At 39.4% G+C, this 20,813-nt stretch overlaps 1 protein-coding gene across 3 annotated transcripts; it reads right to left on the bottom strand.

Moving 5' to 3' along the window:
• Nucleotides 1-57: 57 nt before the first annotated feature.
• rad50 (RAD50 homolog, double strand break repair protein) lies at nt 58-19,920 on the bottom strand. 3 transcript variants are annotated; one of them, XM_068600967.1, is made up of 28 exons: nt 19,649-19,920; nt 18,591-18,728; nt 18,117-18,200; nt 17,423-17,574; nt 17,127-17,312; nt 16,754-16,958; nt 15,378-15,506; nt 14,129-14,294; nt 13,762-13,820; nt 13,297-13,431; nt 12,889-13,095; nt 12,464-12,646; nt 12,118-12,275; nt 11,848-12,023; nt 11,161-11,398; nt 9,769-9,958; nt 8,649-8,775; nt 8,324-8,517; nt 7,879-7,989; nt 7,321-7,413; nt 6,963-7,076; nt 6,674-6,801; nt 6,401-6,502; nt 6,068-6,190; nt 1,860-1,945; nt 1,626-1,768; nt 1,288-1,421; nt 58-905 (listed from the first exon to the last, which is right to left on the bottom strand). In XM_068600967.1, exons 2-28 carry the CDS (start codon nt 18,717-18,719, stop codon nt 719-721), a joined length of 3,939 nt encoding a protein of 1,312 aa, XP_068457068.1. In that variant the 5' UTR covers nt 18,720-18,728; nt 19,649-19,920; the 3' UTR covers nt 58-718. The 3 variants fall into 3 exon arrangements, with proteins under 3 accessions (XP_068457068.1, XP_068457070.1, XP_068457067.1); XM_068600969.1 differs by having other exon boundaries at nt 19,729-19,920; XM_068600966.1 differs by having other exon boundaries at nt 19,553-19,919.
• Nucleotides 19,921-20,813: the final 893 nt, after the last annotated feature.

Below are 20,813 nucleotides of genomic sequence, written 5' to 3'. Positions count from 1 at the left end.
TAAAAAAGTATTTTCTTATCACAGTGAAAAGAGAGACTGTCACAAATAACAAAAAAGTCCTTCACAAGCAGTTTAATGAGCTCACAAAGTGACAAACAACTTTTTAAGAAGAACTCATCCTTCTGTTGCAACTGCTGGCCAGCAGATGGAGCTACTGGACACTGTCAAAACTACAGACATCAGTGCAAGACTATGTAAATAAGTCAAGATCCAAAGCATGGAAACGACTCATGCTATTGATTAGCGTCATAACTGTCAATGTCAGTTTGATTTTAAATGTTTATAATTTGGGATATCATACAAAGAACTTTTAAGCAAGATACAGATCACCTTTTACATTCAGGAGGCACTGGATTTATGGACTTTCAGTAGGAACTCCAGCTAGAACTTTCTTGACAGAACTATGTAGCGTAGAAAACAAATGTTATCATCAACACCGAACGCTTCGAAAGAGTTTCTGGGAATGTCTTTCCAAGCTTGAGGAAGAACAAGAGAGGAAGGAGATCACTCTTTGTGTTGAAACAAAAAGGTTACACATTGTTTTACAGATATTTCCCCATCTCTTTTTTTCCCCTCCAGGTCAAGTGCAGATTAATAACTTTCCAACCAGTTCATGGATTGTTTTTAAACGGCATCAACTGAACATTGACTTTGCCCAACATAAACAAAAACAGGGACGAGTCTACACTGTCAAAAGAGTTTAGAGCCCTTTGTCTGCTCAGTGGAGATAGGTAGAGAGGGTGGTGATGCTGCACTTTGTGATCTCAGAGTTCTGGTCCTGGTTCTTACGGATCCGGTAGAAGTGCTCAATGTAGCTGGACCGCCCCAGCAGCTCCACAAAGTCCTCGTCGTGGGTGATGATCAGCAGCTGGAAGTTGCGCTGGCTTGAGCGACTCTTGATGATTCTGTGGAGGGTGAGCAAGAGGAGATGGTCATAAAGTACAAACCAGATCAAAAGGAGACATTTGGATTTTGTTGGTGCAGAGCTTCGGTTATAACGGCCTCAAGGCCAAAGCAAGGCTGGAGAGGCGGGTGAGGTTACAGCCAGCATGTTGCACAGTCACTACGTGTATTTTTGTACTTCTATTCTTGTGAGGACATTACGGAGTTAGGAACCCTTTTATTTCGACACAATGAGCGTGAGAGAATGTAGGTGAGAGAATGTAGGTCAGTCCTCACTTCCTCAATGGTTTGTTTGAAGATTAAGACTTTGTTTTGGGTGATGCAATATGTCTCACATGTTTAAAAAAAAAGGTAAAAACATTGTGTGTTTAGGTGTGTACTGACTCTACGAGGGCGTGTGCCAGTGACTCGATGTTGTCCCGGTCCAAGTTGGTGGTGGGCTCGTCCAGGGCCAGGATCCCACAGTTCAGACAGAAGGTCTCTGCCAGAGCTAGACGAATGATCAAGGATGCCAACACCTACACACACAAAACCACATGATGGAGAAAAGAAAAACAAATCAAAGAAAAAAATTCCACATGAACTCTACAGTAAATATCTGACTTTTTGTACTTCACTGACTTACAGAATCATTCAATAGAAAATATTCTATTATTGTATAACTCACATGCAAGAGTTTTAAGTCATAGGTGTGCTATTAAAGAAAACCCATTTTCTGGTACCTTCTGTCCGGCACTGCAGCGTCCTCTCATTTCCAAAGTCGTGTCTCCTTTAACCATAACAACCTTGTAGTTGTAAACCCTCCGCTTGGCTCCAGCGGACGAGTTCTCGTCCACATCGGACCTGATCTCCACGTACTCAATGTCTGGAGAGGGGGCAAGAGGAAAGGATGAAACACCGAGAGGGAGGAGAACTATGTGCATACAAATACAGCGATAAATCAGAGTGGGACGCACCTTGTCCCCTGTAGGTGCTGCGCCATAGATCTCTGACAATCTTGTTGATCTCAGCCATCTTCATGCTGTGGAATCTCATGATGGTTCTGAGGAAAACAAAAAGAAAACAAAGCTAAAGAACCGAAAAGTGGACGAGATCCTATGTTTACGTCCCAACCAGCATCTACAAGACTTCTGTTGAGACAATCAGGTGACAAACAAAACGCCATTTATAAGTATAAAATAATTGAATGATATAAAAAAAAATGTGAATAAGTCACACCGCATGGGGTCAAAATGGCTGTCAAGTCTTGAAATCTGCGATTACTTTGAGCACAACTGCTTTAAATATAACAACTTGTGTCATTTAATATGTTCAGGACGAGAGTGTACGGCAGATTAAACCCAGATGACCTGAACAACTGCTATTTTCTGATCATTTGGTGACAAAATGATAGCTCAGCAATTTTTCTTTTTACAAAATGAATATCATATTGATGCAGGAGAAACGTATATGTTGATATAAAAGATATGAAGGCCGGCAACCGGACGCTGTAATCCGGCATACCAGGAATTCTTTCGTCTATGATTTACCAAATTGATAAAAAACTAATGTGGTTTGAAAACAACAGAGTGATAAGAGTTTCACAAACAGCGCTTCTTCTGCGGCGCATGTTTGGTGGAAACATTGAAAAAGAGGAGGAAGTATGTATTTACACTCATATGCAACAAAAGAATTCATTAAAACACGACTTGGTCACGGTGATAAAGAATAAAGTGATTTTATATTTGAGATATTTCACATTGTTGACAGGGACAATTAAAAGTATTCCTTGGACTTGTAATGTTTTATTGTTTAAGAATATTTCATTTGAGTTAGATAACACGGTCAGTCATCCTCTCATTCACACTGGCAATTAAAATGTCTGTTTAGAAACTGTCCCATGTGTATTCAAGTAGCCAGCAGTTGTTTCCACATCCGTATGAAGTCAACATCTGACTCTAAAATCAAATAAATCAAATAAAATGTAAAGTTTTCAAATTTAACTGGATGAATTATGAATACTCTAATCATAAAACACAAATTCTTCTCTCATTTCAATTACAATAAGGGCAGGATTTAAAATAAAATAATTTAAAAAAAAAACATTACTGAAAGGTTTTGAAAAATGTTAATCTTAAAATAAAGTACTAATTTTACAAAAATAAATGTAACTTAATTGTCTTTGCGTTGTAGCTTTAAATTCAGTTGTCAATTCTTGTTCCAGCTCCATCCTCTGTTGACATTACTGTTGGACAGTAGATGAATGCGTGAGGATGTTGATCATATTGGCTCTTAGATTCTGTTCCTTCATTTCGGATGCCAGTCGATACTTTTTCTCAAAAGAGTTGAGCTTTGTCTCGCAGCAAAGCTTCACAATGTGCTTTTAATAATCGTCTGAACACATGAGACATATGAGTTTTGAACAACCTTCGGGAAGAATGAACAGAGAAGACTCTGGTTAAAGACTCTGGTCTCGCTGTCTACATTTCTCTTTTTGGAGAACACCATGTGAAATAACTTCTCACTTGCATACTGTTCAGACTGTTCGGTCTCTCGTCCAGTCTCTCACTCAACCCACGATGCTTATCCGAATATGCATATTTGATTGACCCGGTAGCATCACATGATGTGATTTTGTGACCAACGGCCTGGTAACCTTCTTGAAAATGGAATACATAATTAGCTGTACATATTTATTCTTGTTTTTAATTAAATAATCAGAAAGCTAGTGGCTACTAATGCTTGTAGTAGTTTGAGTTTGAACAGGAAACAACAGGTTCTAGGTACATGAGAGTCTCAGCATTGTCTTCACTGTCTTCCATTATGCACAAGTGAGTGACAGATACGAGTTTCAAAAAGATTTTTTTTTCCTCTGCCAAATCAAAACATCTCACCATGACTTTCTGTGTATTAAGACAGAAACTGTGACCTGGATTTATAAGTCTGCTGGAAAGCTACGAGGGCCTGCTTTCAATCTTGATAACAGTCACTGCATCAGAGCAGACTCTAAAGCCTAAACCCACACACATGGGTAAAGGCTGTTGCTTTCTTCTCAGATGTTATCTGGGACTGTGAGCTCACACTCAGTGCTGCTGCTAGCCATATCGGTGCCCTAAACATAACTCCTTCATGGTTCATTAACACCAAACGAACACACTCTGTACATTTGAAAATGCAAACTTTTCTTCAGTAAACACATATGTTACATTGAATAATAATATGGACAAACAAGAATAGTCAATTTTCTTAAATAAAAGAAAGATTTAGAGGACGAAAAGTCACGACAGCTAAAACACACGTTCATGTAAAGTGCAAAATCCTCTTTGACCAAATTATCAAAATAAAACAAAGACATAGTTTTTGAGAGAGCCATAACGCTATTCTGTATGGATCAAGCATTTCCACCAGTTTTGGGAGGCTCTATAGAGGCACACGATTACACCTAACTGTTATATGTTTCTCTTTTCACAGATACAAATAAAAAAGGCTTTTCCTTTTTTCTGACCCTGACTCCCGTTGTTGCCACTAAGAAGGGCACCATGGCGAGCTTGGGAAGTTGAATGTGTATTTGTTTTTTGGGGGGGGGCACCATCGTAACCTTTTTTGAGCAATTAAATATATCTCTTGTTCTGCCTGTTTTGTGATATACACATGCCTAAAAAGTGACTAATATTTCTATTAAAAAAAATATCGGCATTATAATTATAACTATAACTATAACTATGAGGATATTTTTGTTGCATATTTTTTGGTGCCCCCCTCCGGGCCTGGTGCCCTTCGCACAGCGCGTAGTGTGCCTTATGAGAGCGGCGGCGCTGCTCACACGCACTTCCATGTTGAGGCTTACTTATGTCTTTCATTCTCAGTCACGACCTCCGTCAGACTTATCCACATATCCAATTTATTTATTAGAATTTTGATTTAATGCAGAAAGTCTATAAGAACTCATCAGTGTCCAACAGACATTTTAGTGCTTCATTTGCAGTCAAACGGGTGCTGATACAGTTCATTTTAAAAATTGTGTGTTGTCATGCTTTGATGCCCTCTTTTATCACAGGATGGAACGCCGCAAAGCTGATACCACATTCAAAAATATGCCAATGATAGGAATGCAGTCTTATTCTAGGAAACTACTTGATAGTTAGTGATAAGCGCTTTGCTCGTAAGCATTAGGGTCATTGGTCAATTTCGAGAGGCATTTTCACACTTAATCATTTATTTATGCATCAGTTGTATTTTATATGCAAAATCAGTTGTGTTGGGACACTGCATATAAGAGCCGACATCATTCTTAAATATTAGTAATAGTCAAATGTTTAACTGTGGAGCTTTCCAGTGTAGACATTTCTAAAGCCCCCAGTGCTACGTTCTGGAAAAAATACAAGAGAACTGACATCACCGCTCAAACTAAATTTCCCCACCATGAGGCCACGGACTATCTTGTTAACAATCTGAAGGCTTTGTGGTGGCTTTGATAAAGATAACACAAACTGATTTCTCATAACTGGAACACTACAAGAGATAGAACCAGCAAAGACTGTGCGAACGCGTCACCCAATCTTACAAACACTACTACCTAATAAGCATAAACATATTACAATTATATGTACACATATACATACACACTTCTTCAGCAGTGTTCTTCTTATTTATACACTCAAGGGGATTTTTTTATTGCCGTTATTGATACTAGATAAAAGACTACACAATACTCAAATACAACACAGTTGTGTTGTTTATGGTTCTTCTAAACACATCCACCATAGTATGCTACATTTTTAATAAATTCTCCAGCTTTTTAACATATGTTGACATTCGTCGCTGCAGTCTCATGCTGAAATGATTCATTTGGATCAGTTTCAGTTTGCGTCATTGTATACGTACATATACAGGTTCACAGGCTGAGTCAACATCTGACATTTAGCCAACATCATCCTACACGTGGGGAATCACAATAACCACAAGATACTACTGTGATATTAATGTAAGGTTTATACCTTTCAAGTATCGAAAGCAATTTATCTCTTTGTTTGTTCAGATGACAAAATAATGTATTATAATACACAACATTAAAAACACACTAAAAACACTATCAATCTATGCGATTAGTTAAACTTGAATTGAGAAATACATTGTGGTTAACACCGATTTTAAGTGTATGTGTCCATGTTTGGGCAACACTTACTGATCAAGGGCCTTGTAGTAGAGCTCCAGGTCTTTCATGACCAGTTCTGTTGTCCTCATGGTAATCATCATGTTTTTGTAGAGCTCATCAGCTTTGCTGTACTGATCTTTCCGTAGCTCTTTTCTGTAAGCAATCAGTTCAAATAGCAAGTTGAATTCATGACTCCATAATATTAATTTAAAGCTGGAACCATCAGTAAAGAAGCCAAATGGTTGGACAGAAACCAGCAAAAACAATTCCCAGTTTCTGATTCTTAGTTAGTAATGACAATATTAATGGGAAAACACTTATTTCCTCATCACTATAGGTGAGATTGGCATTTGAACATTTTACCTTTGATCCAGTATCTCCTCCTCGAACCCCTTTTGACGGCCTAGTGCATGACTGCGGTTCTTCTTCAACTCTTCCAACTTGCGTTCTGCATCACGTCGTTCTCTAGACAAACACAGAAAGGTCAAACCATTGTGGGTTACCCTCTAACGTTGTCTGACAGCAAGTAACCTTAACAAATGTGTTACCTGCATAGCAAAATAGATTGGGGATGTCTTGAACAGGTAGCAAATGTATTAATCTTTCAGATGATTAATAGCGGTGTAGTGCTCTTACTGGCGTAGCTGCGACACTTGCATGTCACCCATGTCTTTCAATAGATCCTCGCGTTTAGCCACAACGCCCTTCAGCTCCTCAACACGCTTCCTCAAGGTCAAGTTGTCCTGCAACCAGCGCTCCTGGACCTAAATAATAAAGACAAGTTACCTTTTCAGACTACTTCTCTTCTCTGTGCAGTCATTTAATAGGGAAAGTTGTGCCAAAAAAAAGTCAGACTCTGCTGATGCTTTGAATTTACAAAGTAGAAGAAAAGAGACAGAAAGACGAAAATGAAGACAAACCGTACCTTTTGAGTGTCTATGTCTTGACGGACATTTCCCATCTCCTTGTTGATCTTGTCTTTAGACTTCTCGGCCTCATGGAGCTGAGTGTTGGTTTCCTGAAGCTCAGCCTCTTTTTGCTTCAGCAAAATCAGACAATGTCAATCAACTTCATTAGTACTTTTACAAAAAGCTTCTATGGCTAACATCGCAAGAAAAAAAGTTGTTAAAAGAAAAGGAAAGTAAAACCGGTGTTTCAGAGTGAATCAAGACGCCGTAAATGTACCCTCATGATAAACGTGTACGGAAACGTCCATCACAAAATAAACAATAGAGGTATCAGACACACGTATGCATCACGTATGCTAGCAGCAGACATGTTACCTCTTTGTATTCATTTTTGCCGTCATTAACGTATTTGGCGATGTCTCTTTCCAAGGTGGTGATCGACTTCACTCTCTCTTTCATGGTATTGATCTGTAAGAAACAAAGTGTTAGAATAGAGACTATATTAAGATTATCAGATGTAGCAGAAGAAGCTAAAAACTGCTTTTGTTCCATCCTTACTCATTTTTTAATGGTAACTAACTTCAATCATTATCAGGAAATGTGACTTGTTTGACGATGTGTTAGATGACATTTTATTTTTTTTACAATGGAGACCAAACATCTAATATTTGCATAACTATCAAGGCATTTTACAATAATGCTAACTCACCTTTTAATATTATTTTTTACCATTAACTATATATAGAGGTGTTAAATGTAAGGGAAGACAAACAATATGCTGAAAAAGTCCACCTTTCGCTGTCCCTAGTAAAATCGAAATAGGAGTACAACAAAGAGGAAACGACATGAAGAGACCTTGACCAGTCTCATGTCAGTGAATTAACAGTTTGACACAGTACATTAAATAAGACACAAAAGTGAGAGAGGGTCCACCTTCTCCTGCCCCTCTTCCTGCCTCTGCCTCTTGCGCTCCACCAGCTCCAGCTTCTCCTGTTGCAGCTTCTCCAGAGCAGCAGACAAAGGGGACAGCTGCTCTTTGGCTTCCTGGTTGGACACAAAATGAGAGGAATAGTGACAATGAGGAAAAAAATGAATTAGGCAAACATGTCGAATATAAATTAAAAGAACACCACAGGATTTTTTTTACAGTACATGCACAGTCCATGCACATGACAGAAGAACTCATAATGCAAACTGACAGACAGGCTGCGTAAGTGTGCGTGCACATACATCAATCACCTTTTAAGTAAAAGGAGTGCCGTTGTATTTCATTTATGGTGTGCATCTTATTTATTTTTCATTTGTGATTGACCTCACGCAGGCCAGACATCAACATCTTCCAACAGGTAACCCCCCCCAAAAATAAAATAAAATGTACCCTGATGTCCCTGGTTAAGGATTGTATTTCAGTGGTGAACTCGACACACTGCTCCTCAAGCTGCTGCTTTTTCTGCATATCACTGCTCAGCTGGAGCTTCTCTGCTCTGGTCTCATTCACAGTACTTTTCAGCGTCTGAATCTGATCCTGCTGGTCCTGGATCAGCTTACGTTTAAGCTCCATCTTGCTGGAGGCTGCAAGTACAAAATAAAGTTAAAAACGGACAAAAGCAACATAATTTTACTTAACTCTTTACCATTTGACTCGTAAAGTCAACAATCTGCAGCTGAGACCAACAAGGCATCTTTGAATGATGTCATCTTACTGGTGTCCTGCTTGTGCTGAGTCTCCTGTTTCTCCTGACTGACTTGCTGGATGGTTCTGGTCAGGTCCACTCCTTGGAGTTTGGCTGCCTGCTGGGCGATTTTCCTCTCCAACTCTTTCAGGTCCATCTGGAAAGTAACACATATTAAGTAGGGTGAAGAAAGACAAGGGAAAAGGTGTGTGTGTATCAATTATAGGAATTAGCTATTAGCAAGGAGGAAATACGAGCAATTCATTAAAACATTTGATAACAAACTTAACATAGATCTACAGTTTTTGACTGATTGGCGAGCGGGCGAGCGGCCTTGTCCACTGCAGGCAACTTTATTGATGTATTACGGAGGTTGATAATAGGAATATAATCAATTAAAAATAATCAATAATCTAAATGTTGAGCTGTGAATGTATTATAAAGAAGTTTGAACTTCTTGTATTGCTGCTCAAGATGGATAATAATGCAATATTGAATCTTTATTGAATTTATGTCTTTTTTTCTTACAATAGACTCTAAAAGAACCAATAAGAGTGTAAATAGTTAACCAAACCGATAAGCAGTATTGATAAAATCCTAATGATACCCATTTATTCTGAATGGAGTTTGAACGCACCACAATGCAACTCAATAGACTTTCCCGTACAGCTCTCCTCCTGCTGATCACAACACAGATGTTTTGTTTCATTATCAGACCAGCCACTAGAGAGCATCACTACCAAAGTCCAAATTGCATATTTTAGCCTGAACCTAAGCCATGTTGACTGTGATGGTTAAACAGTGTAATTAATCGCTGGTTCACATTTCTCTCTAGTCATTTTCTATATCCAAAATGCTCCCACAATTCCAATATAAAAGGCACTTTTTAGTGGACATAAGGCTGGACTCTTGGTTACCTCTGAAATGTTTACAGCAACTCTTCCGCTGAGCGGCAAAACCGCGACTAATTTAACAACAATTACAGCCAATTTGGTTAATCACGATGTCCACATTTGCAAAGTGAATAGTTTATATACTTGGCAAACATGTATCAACACAAAAATCTCCACCCCTAATCCGTAGGAAGCGTGTTGAGGATGGAATGGGACAGAGGTGCTCAGAAAGAGTGAGACAGACAGAAAGATGGTACCAGGTATCTGTCCATGAGCGAGATGTCCTGCAGGCAGGCCTTGGCGGTTTCCTCCTCTGACATCAGGGTGCAACGCAGAGTCTCCTGCTCCTCCACGTCGCCCTTCAGCCTCTCGATTTCTCTGTTTACAGTCTGTAAGCGGTTCCTCAACTCAGGCAACTCCTTTTCCTGAAACTGTACAATGGATTGCCTGGAAAGCATGAAAGAGAATATAAATACACGTTGAGCAGATGATAAACATGATTATTACATTTATTTATTTATTCTTTGACTCCTCACCATTATTCAGGGAACAGTTAACTCTTTAACCTATACAAAATAATCATATTATATATTTAACGTGAGTTCATATGATAAAATTAGCTGTTTAACTTACAACAGTACACAATAAACCAAAAAAAAAGATTATTTCGCAGTCATTTTTTTAATCTTAGTTGGAGTGTTCTTCTTAGGTCATGAAAAGACAGTGGAGAGAAATGGAGGTGAAATATTACTTATGAGAATATGGCTCCATCTAGTGGTGGTACATGTCTTTAAGCCTCCTGCGCTATGTTCTCTGGCATGCCACACAGGTGATTTTTAGTTAATCTCATTTATTAGACCTCTTTCCTGATAAATCCTCATCAAAGCTCCGACTCAACCTTGAACCGGAGCAGAAATCAAATCAGTCAGAATAACTGAAACACTTAGGTGGATGTTCAGAGGCTTTTAAATAAACGGATGGGAAGCGAAAAAGGACAAGAAGTTTCATACTCGTCAACTAAAAACACAGCACTCTAGGGGGTATGTGAGATTTAAAAAAAAAAATAGAAAATTACCATCCATTCAAAAATCCTTTAAGAAGGGATTTTTGTTTCACCTTTAAAATGGTCTTGATTGAGGATAATTAACATACCCTAGTGCATGACACTTAAATGGGGAACGGCATCCACTGATGAAGATGATACTAGAGCTGATGAAGTACAATGTAATTATGCCCTTTACTGGCACATAAAGTTAAAATATAAGTTAGTTTGAAAATGCTGTAATCATTCATTTATCAATGTAATAGTAATACAAAAGTAGTGTAATCAGCAATGTGTTACTCTGCACAGACAGTATATTATTGTAACTAGTAACTTGTTACTTTAAAATAACTCGTCATAATACAGTCACAGAGAAGGGAAATACTTGGTGTTTCTAAAATAAAAAAGGTATATATATTTTCCAACTGTTTAACAAACAAAGTACATTCATTGTGTTGCTCTACAAAAATCATACAGACGTTTTTAGTTGCAGCGCTATTTAAAGTCCATTTCTTTCTTTTTTTTAATATATTTCCCAGAGAATCATAGAATGCAGCACACTTGTATCACAAAATCTCTGTCTTGCCAGAGCCATCTGTCCCCATACCTGACAGGTCTGAGAGCCATCATCTCATCTCTCTTTTGCTCCTTCCTCTTCAGGTCCTGCTCTGTGTTTTTCAGCTTGTCTGGCACCAGGCGTAGTTTGGACTGCATGTCGCTGATAACTTCGTGCAAATCAGACTCCGAGGGGAATGTCCGCTGGCACACAGGGCAGCAGGGCTCTCTATCCTCTGTCAGCTGGCTGATGAACTGGGTGTACACAGCTGTGGCTCCAGCAAGCATGGCTATAAAGACATAGGTAGAGGAAGAAAGAAAACATATACTTCCTTCACTACCGAATGGCAAGCATTGTGAGATTATTGTTCTGCATAGTGCATAATTCATATACAGAAAATTCGGACACTAACAACAAGAAAAAAGTGGTAAAAAAGTAGTTTTTAGGAAGTGAACAGAAAGAGCCACACATTTGAAGCCTGTGACACGGTGAAGATTTTTATTCAATTCAGCCTTGTTGAGGTTAAGAGCATAGGAGAGCACCACTGACCCTCTCCAATCAAGGCAGCAACAATATGCAGATTCTACAGTTATGTGGGACTGAGACCATCGTTATGTCCCATCACGATGCATTTTTTTGTTTTTGTGAAAATTAAAATGATTTCTCATCTCTCTATATGAGATCTATTTGTGTCTACGCCACGAAGCTTCTTATCAATGTTCCTGTTGATGCACTCACCTCTCTGTTTGGAGCTCTTATCCAGATCTTCTTGTAGCTTTCCCAGATCCTGCTCCAGATCTTGACTGCCACAGACATTGAAGAACTTCTCTTCATCGCTGGCTAACTGCTGCTCCTTCTTCCGTATCTCAGCAGCAATATGGCTTTTATTCTGCTCACTCGAAGCCAGGTCCTTACTGGGAATGATGAAAAGCATGACATAATAAGAGTGATTTTATTCACATTTTTGTATATTATGTGCACGCTATAATGTAAATAAATCTTACTAACTTTAGTTTGGAAAGTCTGTCCCTGGTACTGTTGACCTCCTTAGACTTGGCATAAATCCAGTCCTCCAGTTCTCTCTTGTTGGGAAAGTGTCCGAGCAATGTCACCAGCTCCTCGCTGTGGCGAGACTTGATCTTACGAACCTGCTCATCCTTCTCCATCTGGAGGAATCAATTAAGAGGAAAAATTAGACAGGATCCAACAGAGAGAGGAAAGGGGACCGGAGCAGGTAAGGACGAAGGAGTGAAAGATGAAGAGGAAAAGCAGAGAGAGGAGATGAGCACACAGGCTTAGAGTACCACCCACATGGGGTCACTAAGCTTTACCTTCCAATGAATTTAGGTTTTACCTTGTCCTTCTTCAGCATGTCCATCTGCGTGCGGGCGGTGGTGTTTGTGTTGAGCATCCCCATCTCTTGGTCAAGCGCTCTCTGTGTGCGGTCAAGTTCTGCCTTTTCTCTCTGGAGCTCCACCACCTCTGCCTTCAGCTCCTCCACGTTGGCGCTCTGAACTGCACTTTGTAGCTCACGCTCCTGAAGATGAAAATACACACACAAAGTTTTGAGACTTCATAAAAATAATTCACGTCACCAGTTCACGCTCATGTAGTTATCCACATAGCTGATTCTTCATACTGTATTAGAAAAGAGGGTCAGTGGAGAGTGTTCAAGAAAACAATATACGGTACTTAATCATGAAATGCAGGCACAGTTTAATACACACTTACCAGCTATGGAGATTTAAACCTCATCATAGCTTTTGTGTGTCTACTCACCACTTTAGCTAGTTCATTCTCCAGTTCTTGTAGATGGCTAGACGAACCCTCCAGCCTCTGCAGCTCCTCCCTGATTTTCCTCATTTCTTGCTGCTTCTTTCCCTGAAGGTCTCTCTTCAACTCCACAGTTCTCTCCAGGCCAGTCTTCTTATCCCTCATTTCATCAATGGACTGCTGCTTCTGCTGCTCCTTGTCCTGCAGGTCCGCCTGGGTGTACAGAATAATAATAAGAGGAATCAGGCATCATATTAATTCTAATTAATATTAATAAAATATTTCTTAAAGGTAAAATTTGCCTTAAATATATACATATATATATGGGAAACAACACAGCTGTTAAATGGCATTTAATGACATGGGTGTAAAAATAATAGTAGATATATGTAGTGCGATCAAGTTATTTCTTACCATAACCTGACTGACGGTCACTTTTTCCTGCTCAAGTCTCTGTGTTGCGTGACGATTAAAGCTCTCAAGCTGAAGCGTAGTGAAGGGTGGTCGGTCGTAACCCTCCATGTCCAGATAGGACGACAAAGAGCGAACCTGAGAGAGATATGCAAGTACTTACATCAAACCAGTTTAAAATTGTATATTCTTTATTTTGTAAAAAAAAAATAGTGTTAGTGTGAGTTAGTGTACAAAAACACAACTGATAGTGTTGGCGTTGTGTGGTGGAGTTCACCTGCTCTTTATATTACATTACTATGGTCAATTTTTGTCCAAAGCGACTTACAATATGTGCATTTGACCTCCATTGAAACAAGAGCACAATGTCATAAAAACTGTGAGTGTACCCTTACCAAATGAACAACCAAAAGAGTGTGCTCACTTCTGCAGTACAAGTGGATTGAGGTCGATTTTCTTCCCTCTCACCTGAGTGTCGCGATTCTTGATGCTTTGAGTCTGGCGGTCAGCCTCCAGCTGTAGACGACCTGGAAAAAGAGGAGGATTTCAGCAGCCAATTTAGTCTTCAGGAGATATCTCTATTTATCGACCTGTCTGTCCACCCTTCATTGTAAATATCTTGTGAGAACAGCAGAGTATTTCAAGTCCCCTTTGGGCTTGCTTTTAGGATATATTCTGACATTCTGCCGGTACACTCAAAGATGTTTGCCAGCAAATAACGCTGCACCAATAAGATATTTCGAATAGGGGGTGTGCTTAACTATTCGGCAAAATGCTATTTTGGACAAAGTTTACCCCAGGACTTAGACTGCTTTATGTGTGCATGTGTGTGTACCTTGTTCTACCAGGAGATCAGCCTTGACTCTGTGGAGTCTCTGACACTCCCGTCCTGCTCTCTCCAGCTCCTTCTGGCACTCAGTCAGCCTCCGCTCCTTCTCTTTCACCGTCCTCTGGTGGTTTTGGTAAACTTCCTGCAGCTGCTCGTTTGAACCCTGGAACACCTGCCGCACACACCGTTAACTGGCTTAGAGCGGTTCTGAGATCAGTCAGGACGGCTTAGAAAACTATCAGGGACAAAGGTTCAACTCCACTACGGCCCTCTATGATGAAAACTAAGCGCAATAATGGATCTTTGAAAACAATCTCGACAAAAGATGCAGCGTACATCTGCTACCTGAATAAAGTAAGAGAGTCACATCATTACTACATGACATTAGTGCAAGCACAGTAAACAAGCAAGACTTGAAGCGCCTCGGTAGCCGAAAGGTCGATTCCAGCCAGGGACTTTGGCTGCTTGTCAACTATGCCAAACAAAAACAAACAACATTGACAGATGTTTTACCTCCAAGGGAAAAACAAATGACTTTGGGCCACTTTGCAACAGAAAGCAAGTGGCAACTGTGGCCAAAATCACATCACACTGACAATTCACCAAAAAAAACACGCGGCAACAAATACACAAAAGGACGCTCGGTTTGTGATGCTTTCTTTCAAACAAACACAATCGCTCTTCAAATGCAGACATATACGAGTGAGAAGCAACAAACAGATGGGAGGAAGAGATTCTTGGCTCCCGTAAGGCCGATGAGTAGTAATCCCCAACAGCAGTAAAAGACATTCATGTCGATGCAGAACAGTGATGAACTGGCTTGATTACAGAATCAACAACAACCTCATTCACCATCTGCAGTCTTTCTGTTAGTTTCCCATTTAGGTGAATGACACTTACAGAGTGGAGTCTGGAGTATTATTTAACAGGTGTTCTCAGACAGAGACACAAATCGAGGGACTTACTGCGTTTTCCCCCATTGAAGCTTAGCATCTTCGTTTATGCATTTATTTTTCTTTTTGTCTTTCCAGCCTTAATTACCTTTCAAGCATCTTGTGAAGTTTCCAAAAACATGTTAGTAAATGTGTGTGTGTGTGTGTGTGTGTGTGTGTGTGCACAATTAGAATTGTCTGTGGAGGGTGCGCACTGCTTTTAGTGCTGGTTACTAGTCAAATTATACCTTCATATTATACATCATAACAATAAATAATGTGGGGTTGTTTTCATGTGTGTATATTACCTACTGCCATGTTACCTGTTCCATGGTTTCTTCCAGCTCTTTGTTATCCACCTCCATCTGTTTCTTCCTGCTGTCTAAAGCTTTGATGTCGTTGTCCAGCTTCATCACTTTCCCCAGTTTTGTGTCAATATCAGTCATTCGATTCTGGGGAGAAAAAAAAAACATTAAAAGTTTAATTAATAACTTGAATTACAATTGCCCTTCAGATGTGCCTACACCTGTAGACATGCAGTAATCCATCTGGGCTTAGTGTGTGTTTCATCTAAATCATGTGATTTTAGCTGTTGGGCTTAATCTCACCTTCTTAACCTCATAAGCACAAAGCCCCCCGCGCCTATTCTCGGACAACAACGATTCCTTAATTATCTCTGCAACCACATGGTTGTTTAACTTCATTTAAATTGCTACAGTACTGTAACCCCTGTGAGATGAGACCTATGGTTTGAAAAGTAATTAAAGTAACCATTAAATTTAAATACTTACATAACCTCCGGAAATAGCCGCGGCGACCGTAAGGTTTTACTAAACCATTAATAAGTATCCCTTACAAACGTTGGATTTCACTAACAGACACATCCTCGTAACCATACGGGCTTGTGGGAGTCGAACAAAATCCTTATAAAACTGTAAATTCCGGAGTTCTTTTCTTTCTTTTTACGGCGGACTCTTCTGAGTCCTGAAGGCTTCCTGGTCCGCCCACATTTCTAAAACCGCGTCATACAGCAAGTACAAAAGCTAATGAGCATTTCAATCCCATTATGCCCCAACTTGACAATGTTTTGCCATGAAATAAGTAATTTTTCCATTTTTTAACTGAATGACAGTTTTTTTAACTAAATATCCTTTCTAAAATGCCAATGCTTTGTTTTATTGTGATTTTTGTTGCAGATTCCGATTCTTTAGGTCATAATCTTTTCAAAAAGGTGCCTTACTAGTATGTGGGCTGTTGTTGAGGCCTTGAACCATACAGTTTCAAAAACTCAGGGAACGCTTGAGGAGGCATTTTGGGGAAATCTTGCTCATATCTTGCTGGATGTTCATATTTATGGTAAAGATATGGTATAGCTGATTTGTTTGAGCGTCTAAAATAACTGTCGATCTCTTTCAGAGTAATACCATATCTAGTGCTAAAACTACTTGACGAATTGATTAGTTATTTTGTCATTTATTTGCCATTGTAAAAGCTCTCACAATTATTGTTAAATTAAATAAAATACATTCACTAATTACAGTTGTAAACTGAAAACGTTTCTCTCCATCTATCATTAACTTGACTAGTGATGGCGATCTGACATTATTTTTGACATTCAATAGTCTATTAATCCGTTTAAAATAGTGAAAATTATTAGATCACAACAAGTAGTATCCTGACACACAGACACACAACCAACCTCCAGTGGCTCAATCTGTCTCTCTGTCAGCTGGATGCTGTCTCTAGAGGCCAACAGCTGAGCCTCCTTGGTGGCCACAGTTTCTCGGATCTGCTGAGCTTTCTCCTTATCCAGCTTCAGGTGGTTCAACTCTGATCGACAAAGTGTGACTGTTTGATTCTGTTTGAGACGCAACTGACGCATCGTCTCCAGAGCTTTGATATACCTGAGGGGTACAAAGAAATAGTAATACTGAGTTTCCCCTCTAATACCATCTGAAGGGCATATTATGTGGGTCCATATTTTTGCTTTGCTTCGAAATACTTACGATTGTGTTGCGTTACACTAAAACAAATGTGTACAAAAGAAACATGCAAGAATGAGTGGTCTTTACTTGGTTGCATCGAAGATGGAGTCAAACTTTTCTTTGAGCGATTTGCCCTCGCAAAGTGGCCAGTTGGACTCTTCTTGGTGACAAAATATGACATTATTCAGCACAGGCTTCGACACCCCCAGAGAAGAAATCATCTCCCGATCCAGCTCACCACACTTTGCTGACAAGCTCACCTTTTCACCGTCCCTGGGTAAATGATGAAGGAGGTCACATGTCAAGAAAAAAGGTCAAGTACAAGAAATATCAGTATAGAACTTGTTCCCATAAAAAAGTGAGTAAAGACACTTGTGACTTACTTTATTCTGGTAATGACCTGGTCCAAGCTTTTAAAAGTGTAGTTCTTTGCCTTCTGAGTGCAGGACATGGAGCGATGGATAGACACTTTCTCGCCGTTGACGTCAGTAAATAAGAGTCGAATCTGTGCTCGCACGTCTGTCTCATGGGCGTCCTGGAATTCACACAGCAAGAATTTACTTTAACAAAGATAGCCTAAGTGATCCTTAGCTGACAGGGACTTGTATTAGGCCAGGATCCTGTTCTCCTCATAGTTTGAATGTCGAAGTGTCCTTAGGCAAGACACTGAACCTCCAGTTGCTCCCCGAGCGCTTCACAGCAGCCCACAGCTCCTTAATTACCAAGGATGGGTTAGAGTGCAGAGAAATGTAAATTTCCCCACTGTAGGGCTAAGGATATTAAATAAATAAATAGTCACGGCAATAAAAAACACATACATGAGCTTGTTGTAATGATAAAGCCATCACTAATTGGCCTGATCAGTCCAATAAGTCGTATTCAGTTTTTGAAGTCAACCATTACTTCATTTGAGGTATTGTCTTTGATTTTGTTACATAAACTTTAATTGTCAGTGTTAACGCATAAGAGTTTTCAATAGAGAGAAAAACGTTACCATATTCAAAGTAAGAATGGCGCACTGTGGAAACTGTATTGCCCCTGCATAATGAGCAGTGAGGTACAATTGAGCAAGCTCACCTTTGGATCATGAACAAATGCACCGCCTTTTGATCCAGGGGGAAGTTCACCTGTGGTTGCATACCTAAGGCACTCAATAATAGTCTGGAAAAAGAAAAGAAAAATGCTCATGCCATAGAAAACTTGAGTTGCAATTATATATTTTTTTAAATACTATTTGTTCCATAGTTTGCTGTGGCAACATAGTTTGCTGTGGCAAACTATGGAAGTTTGCTGTGGCTTTATGCAATATATATATATATATATATATATATATATATATATATATATATATATATATATATATATATATATAAAAATATATATATATATATATATATATATATATATATGTGTGTATATATTTGTTTTTAAATTATAAAAATCACCAGACCAGTTAGTCTAATCACAATGCATACTGTCAACTTTCTTGTTCCTTCTTTCAGGTCATGCTTCAAAGTCAACCTTTGCTCTCTTCAGAGCATGTTCTCGTACCGTTTTCCCTGCTCCGTTGGGTCCTACCAGCACGGTCAGCGGACTGAAGAATGAAATGACTTGTTTGTCTTTATCCTCAATCCCAAAGCTCCTCACCCCAAGGATGCTCATTTTATCTATCTTTGACATGTTTGCTTTCTGAAAAGAGAGAGAGAGAGAGAGAGAGAGAGAGAGAGAGAGAGAGAGAGAGAGAGAAAGAGAGACAGAGACAGAGAGAGAGAGAGAGAGAGAGAGAGAGAGAGAGAGAACAAGGCAAAGCATTTCAGCAGCAGATGGAGAATTTACTTTTAAAATGCAAGTCGCTGCACATACAAACAGGATTATAATGGTGACCAGTGATATCAGTTAATCTTCTGATGGTGACATTTGGTTTTCAAGTTGCTGTCAGTTTACTGAATTCTTTAGGTAGCTTTCCAGAATTGGCCTTGAATATGATACACTTCATCAAAAGGTACCGTGCTAAAAAAGTGTACAGAACGTTCATGGTGTCATCAAAAATGCATGTTTGAGCTTCTGTGTTTACAATCATAGAGTGGTCTATGGGGACCGAGAGATTTGCAATTAATTATTTATTTTTCAACCTTGAAAAACTATGAGAAGCACAGGATTTGTATGTTAGAGTGTCACAGTGTGGTCAAACTCAATAACAAGTCAAACTCATGGGAGTTAGTGACAACATGGACAGCATAATTGTGAACCGGGTTGAATCATCGTACACAACCGGTGTTACGGTGTAACAAGCGACCGTGATAACTAGCGACTTCTTCCTAGTTTCAACAGCTGTCGTAACTACGACAACAACGGAACGTATTCGACTGGAAGTCGCCAGTTAACAGGGGCACTTGTTAAACCGTTACACCGGAGACACGTTAGCTTACGTTGCTCATAGCTGCCTGTTAACTTCTCGAGAGGAGCTAATTTGGCTCAATATGCTGGGTGTATTGTATAGTTAGCAAACTCACTGTTTAACAAAGGGCTACTCGAGCGCAGTAAAACGAGAAAGATGTTCGTTGGTAGCAGTCGACTCCAGCCGTGTGTTTGCCCTGGATTCAACCAACCTCACGGTGTTGTTGTGGTTCACACGTTGTGGTACAGTTTTCGCGCTAAAGGGAAAGTGACGTGGGCGGGGACTTCTTACTTCCGGGTCTGGGATCGTGAATACAGAATACAGACATCTGAAATGCACGCTATCTTGAGAGTCACATCATCAGGCTCGGTCGTAACAGCTGCGCCTTCCCTGGAATCCAGACGAGAGCGAGCAGCCGCTGAAGGCGTCCATTAAAAACTGCGATCAAGTCAGACAGTTTTCAGCTGCCTTCAGATTATACACAGGAAGTCAAAGAAAAAATGACTTCCTGTTAGTTCTTCAGACTACTTGTATTAAGTTTACAAATGACGTTTTGATTTATTTATATATGATTATAAATATATATTTATGGAGATATGTGTGTGTAGCTGCATTCTGTGTTCTTTTTATTTCTGCCAGTGAAATACATTACTGGTTTTTATATGTCTTGTATAAATACGACGTTGTATTATCAACCACACAAAATATATTTTTGCATTAAACATGAGACTAATAGTCAACAGTCGAGCGTTATGTATTACAACTAGACATAAAACAAGGTGTTTGCTGTCAGATCTAATGACGTCCGATCAAGTCAGACACAAATCTAACCGGCATGCATTGCGCGCTGATCACAGTTGACGATTCTGCGCAGAACTGGCTCGTCCCTTAAATCTCTGTTCGCTCCAATTTACCTTTTTTTCTTCTTCTTCTTTGATCTAAACATTCTTACCTTTGATGTGTGTGAAATATTATAATTTCATGGGAAAGTCATTTCAACCCTTGTGTGATGTTTCGGTCAGAGAGAAAATGTTCATTTTTTATCAAAAGAAAAAGGACACAATTAATATTTGATCTCGTATATACACTGTGTGTGGAGTTTGCACTAATCCAAGCATCATGTGAGACATTTTTTGATTTCTTTTTGTTGTTGTTCAAAACAGATATCCATGTGTAAATTGTTGTTTTGTGTTCCCAGGCAAGGTTGCTACACCTGTCTGTTTTCACATTGTACTCTCTGTCTTGATTGAAGTCATCTTTATTTGCCCATACTACATTCCAGCTGCAATTGATTTTGGAGGAGAGAAGGTTTCAATGTAGCGGAAGAAGTTTCAAAATGTGAGGATCACGATTAGGAAAAGTCTGAGTCTGAAAGT

Source organism: Clinocottus analis, unplaced genomic scaffold, assembly GCF_023055335.1.
Source record: "Clinocottus analis isolate CAN_PGR_092001 unplaced genomic scaffold, fCliAna1.0.p SCAF_5, whole genome shotgun sequence".
Classification (NCBI taxonomy): Eukaryota; Metazoa; Chordata; class Actinopteri; order Perciformes; family Cottidae; genus Clinocottus; species Clinocottus analis.
Note: the sequence above shows the minus strand (reverse complement) of the source record. Positions and strands in the feature narration are given on the sequence as shown.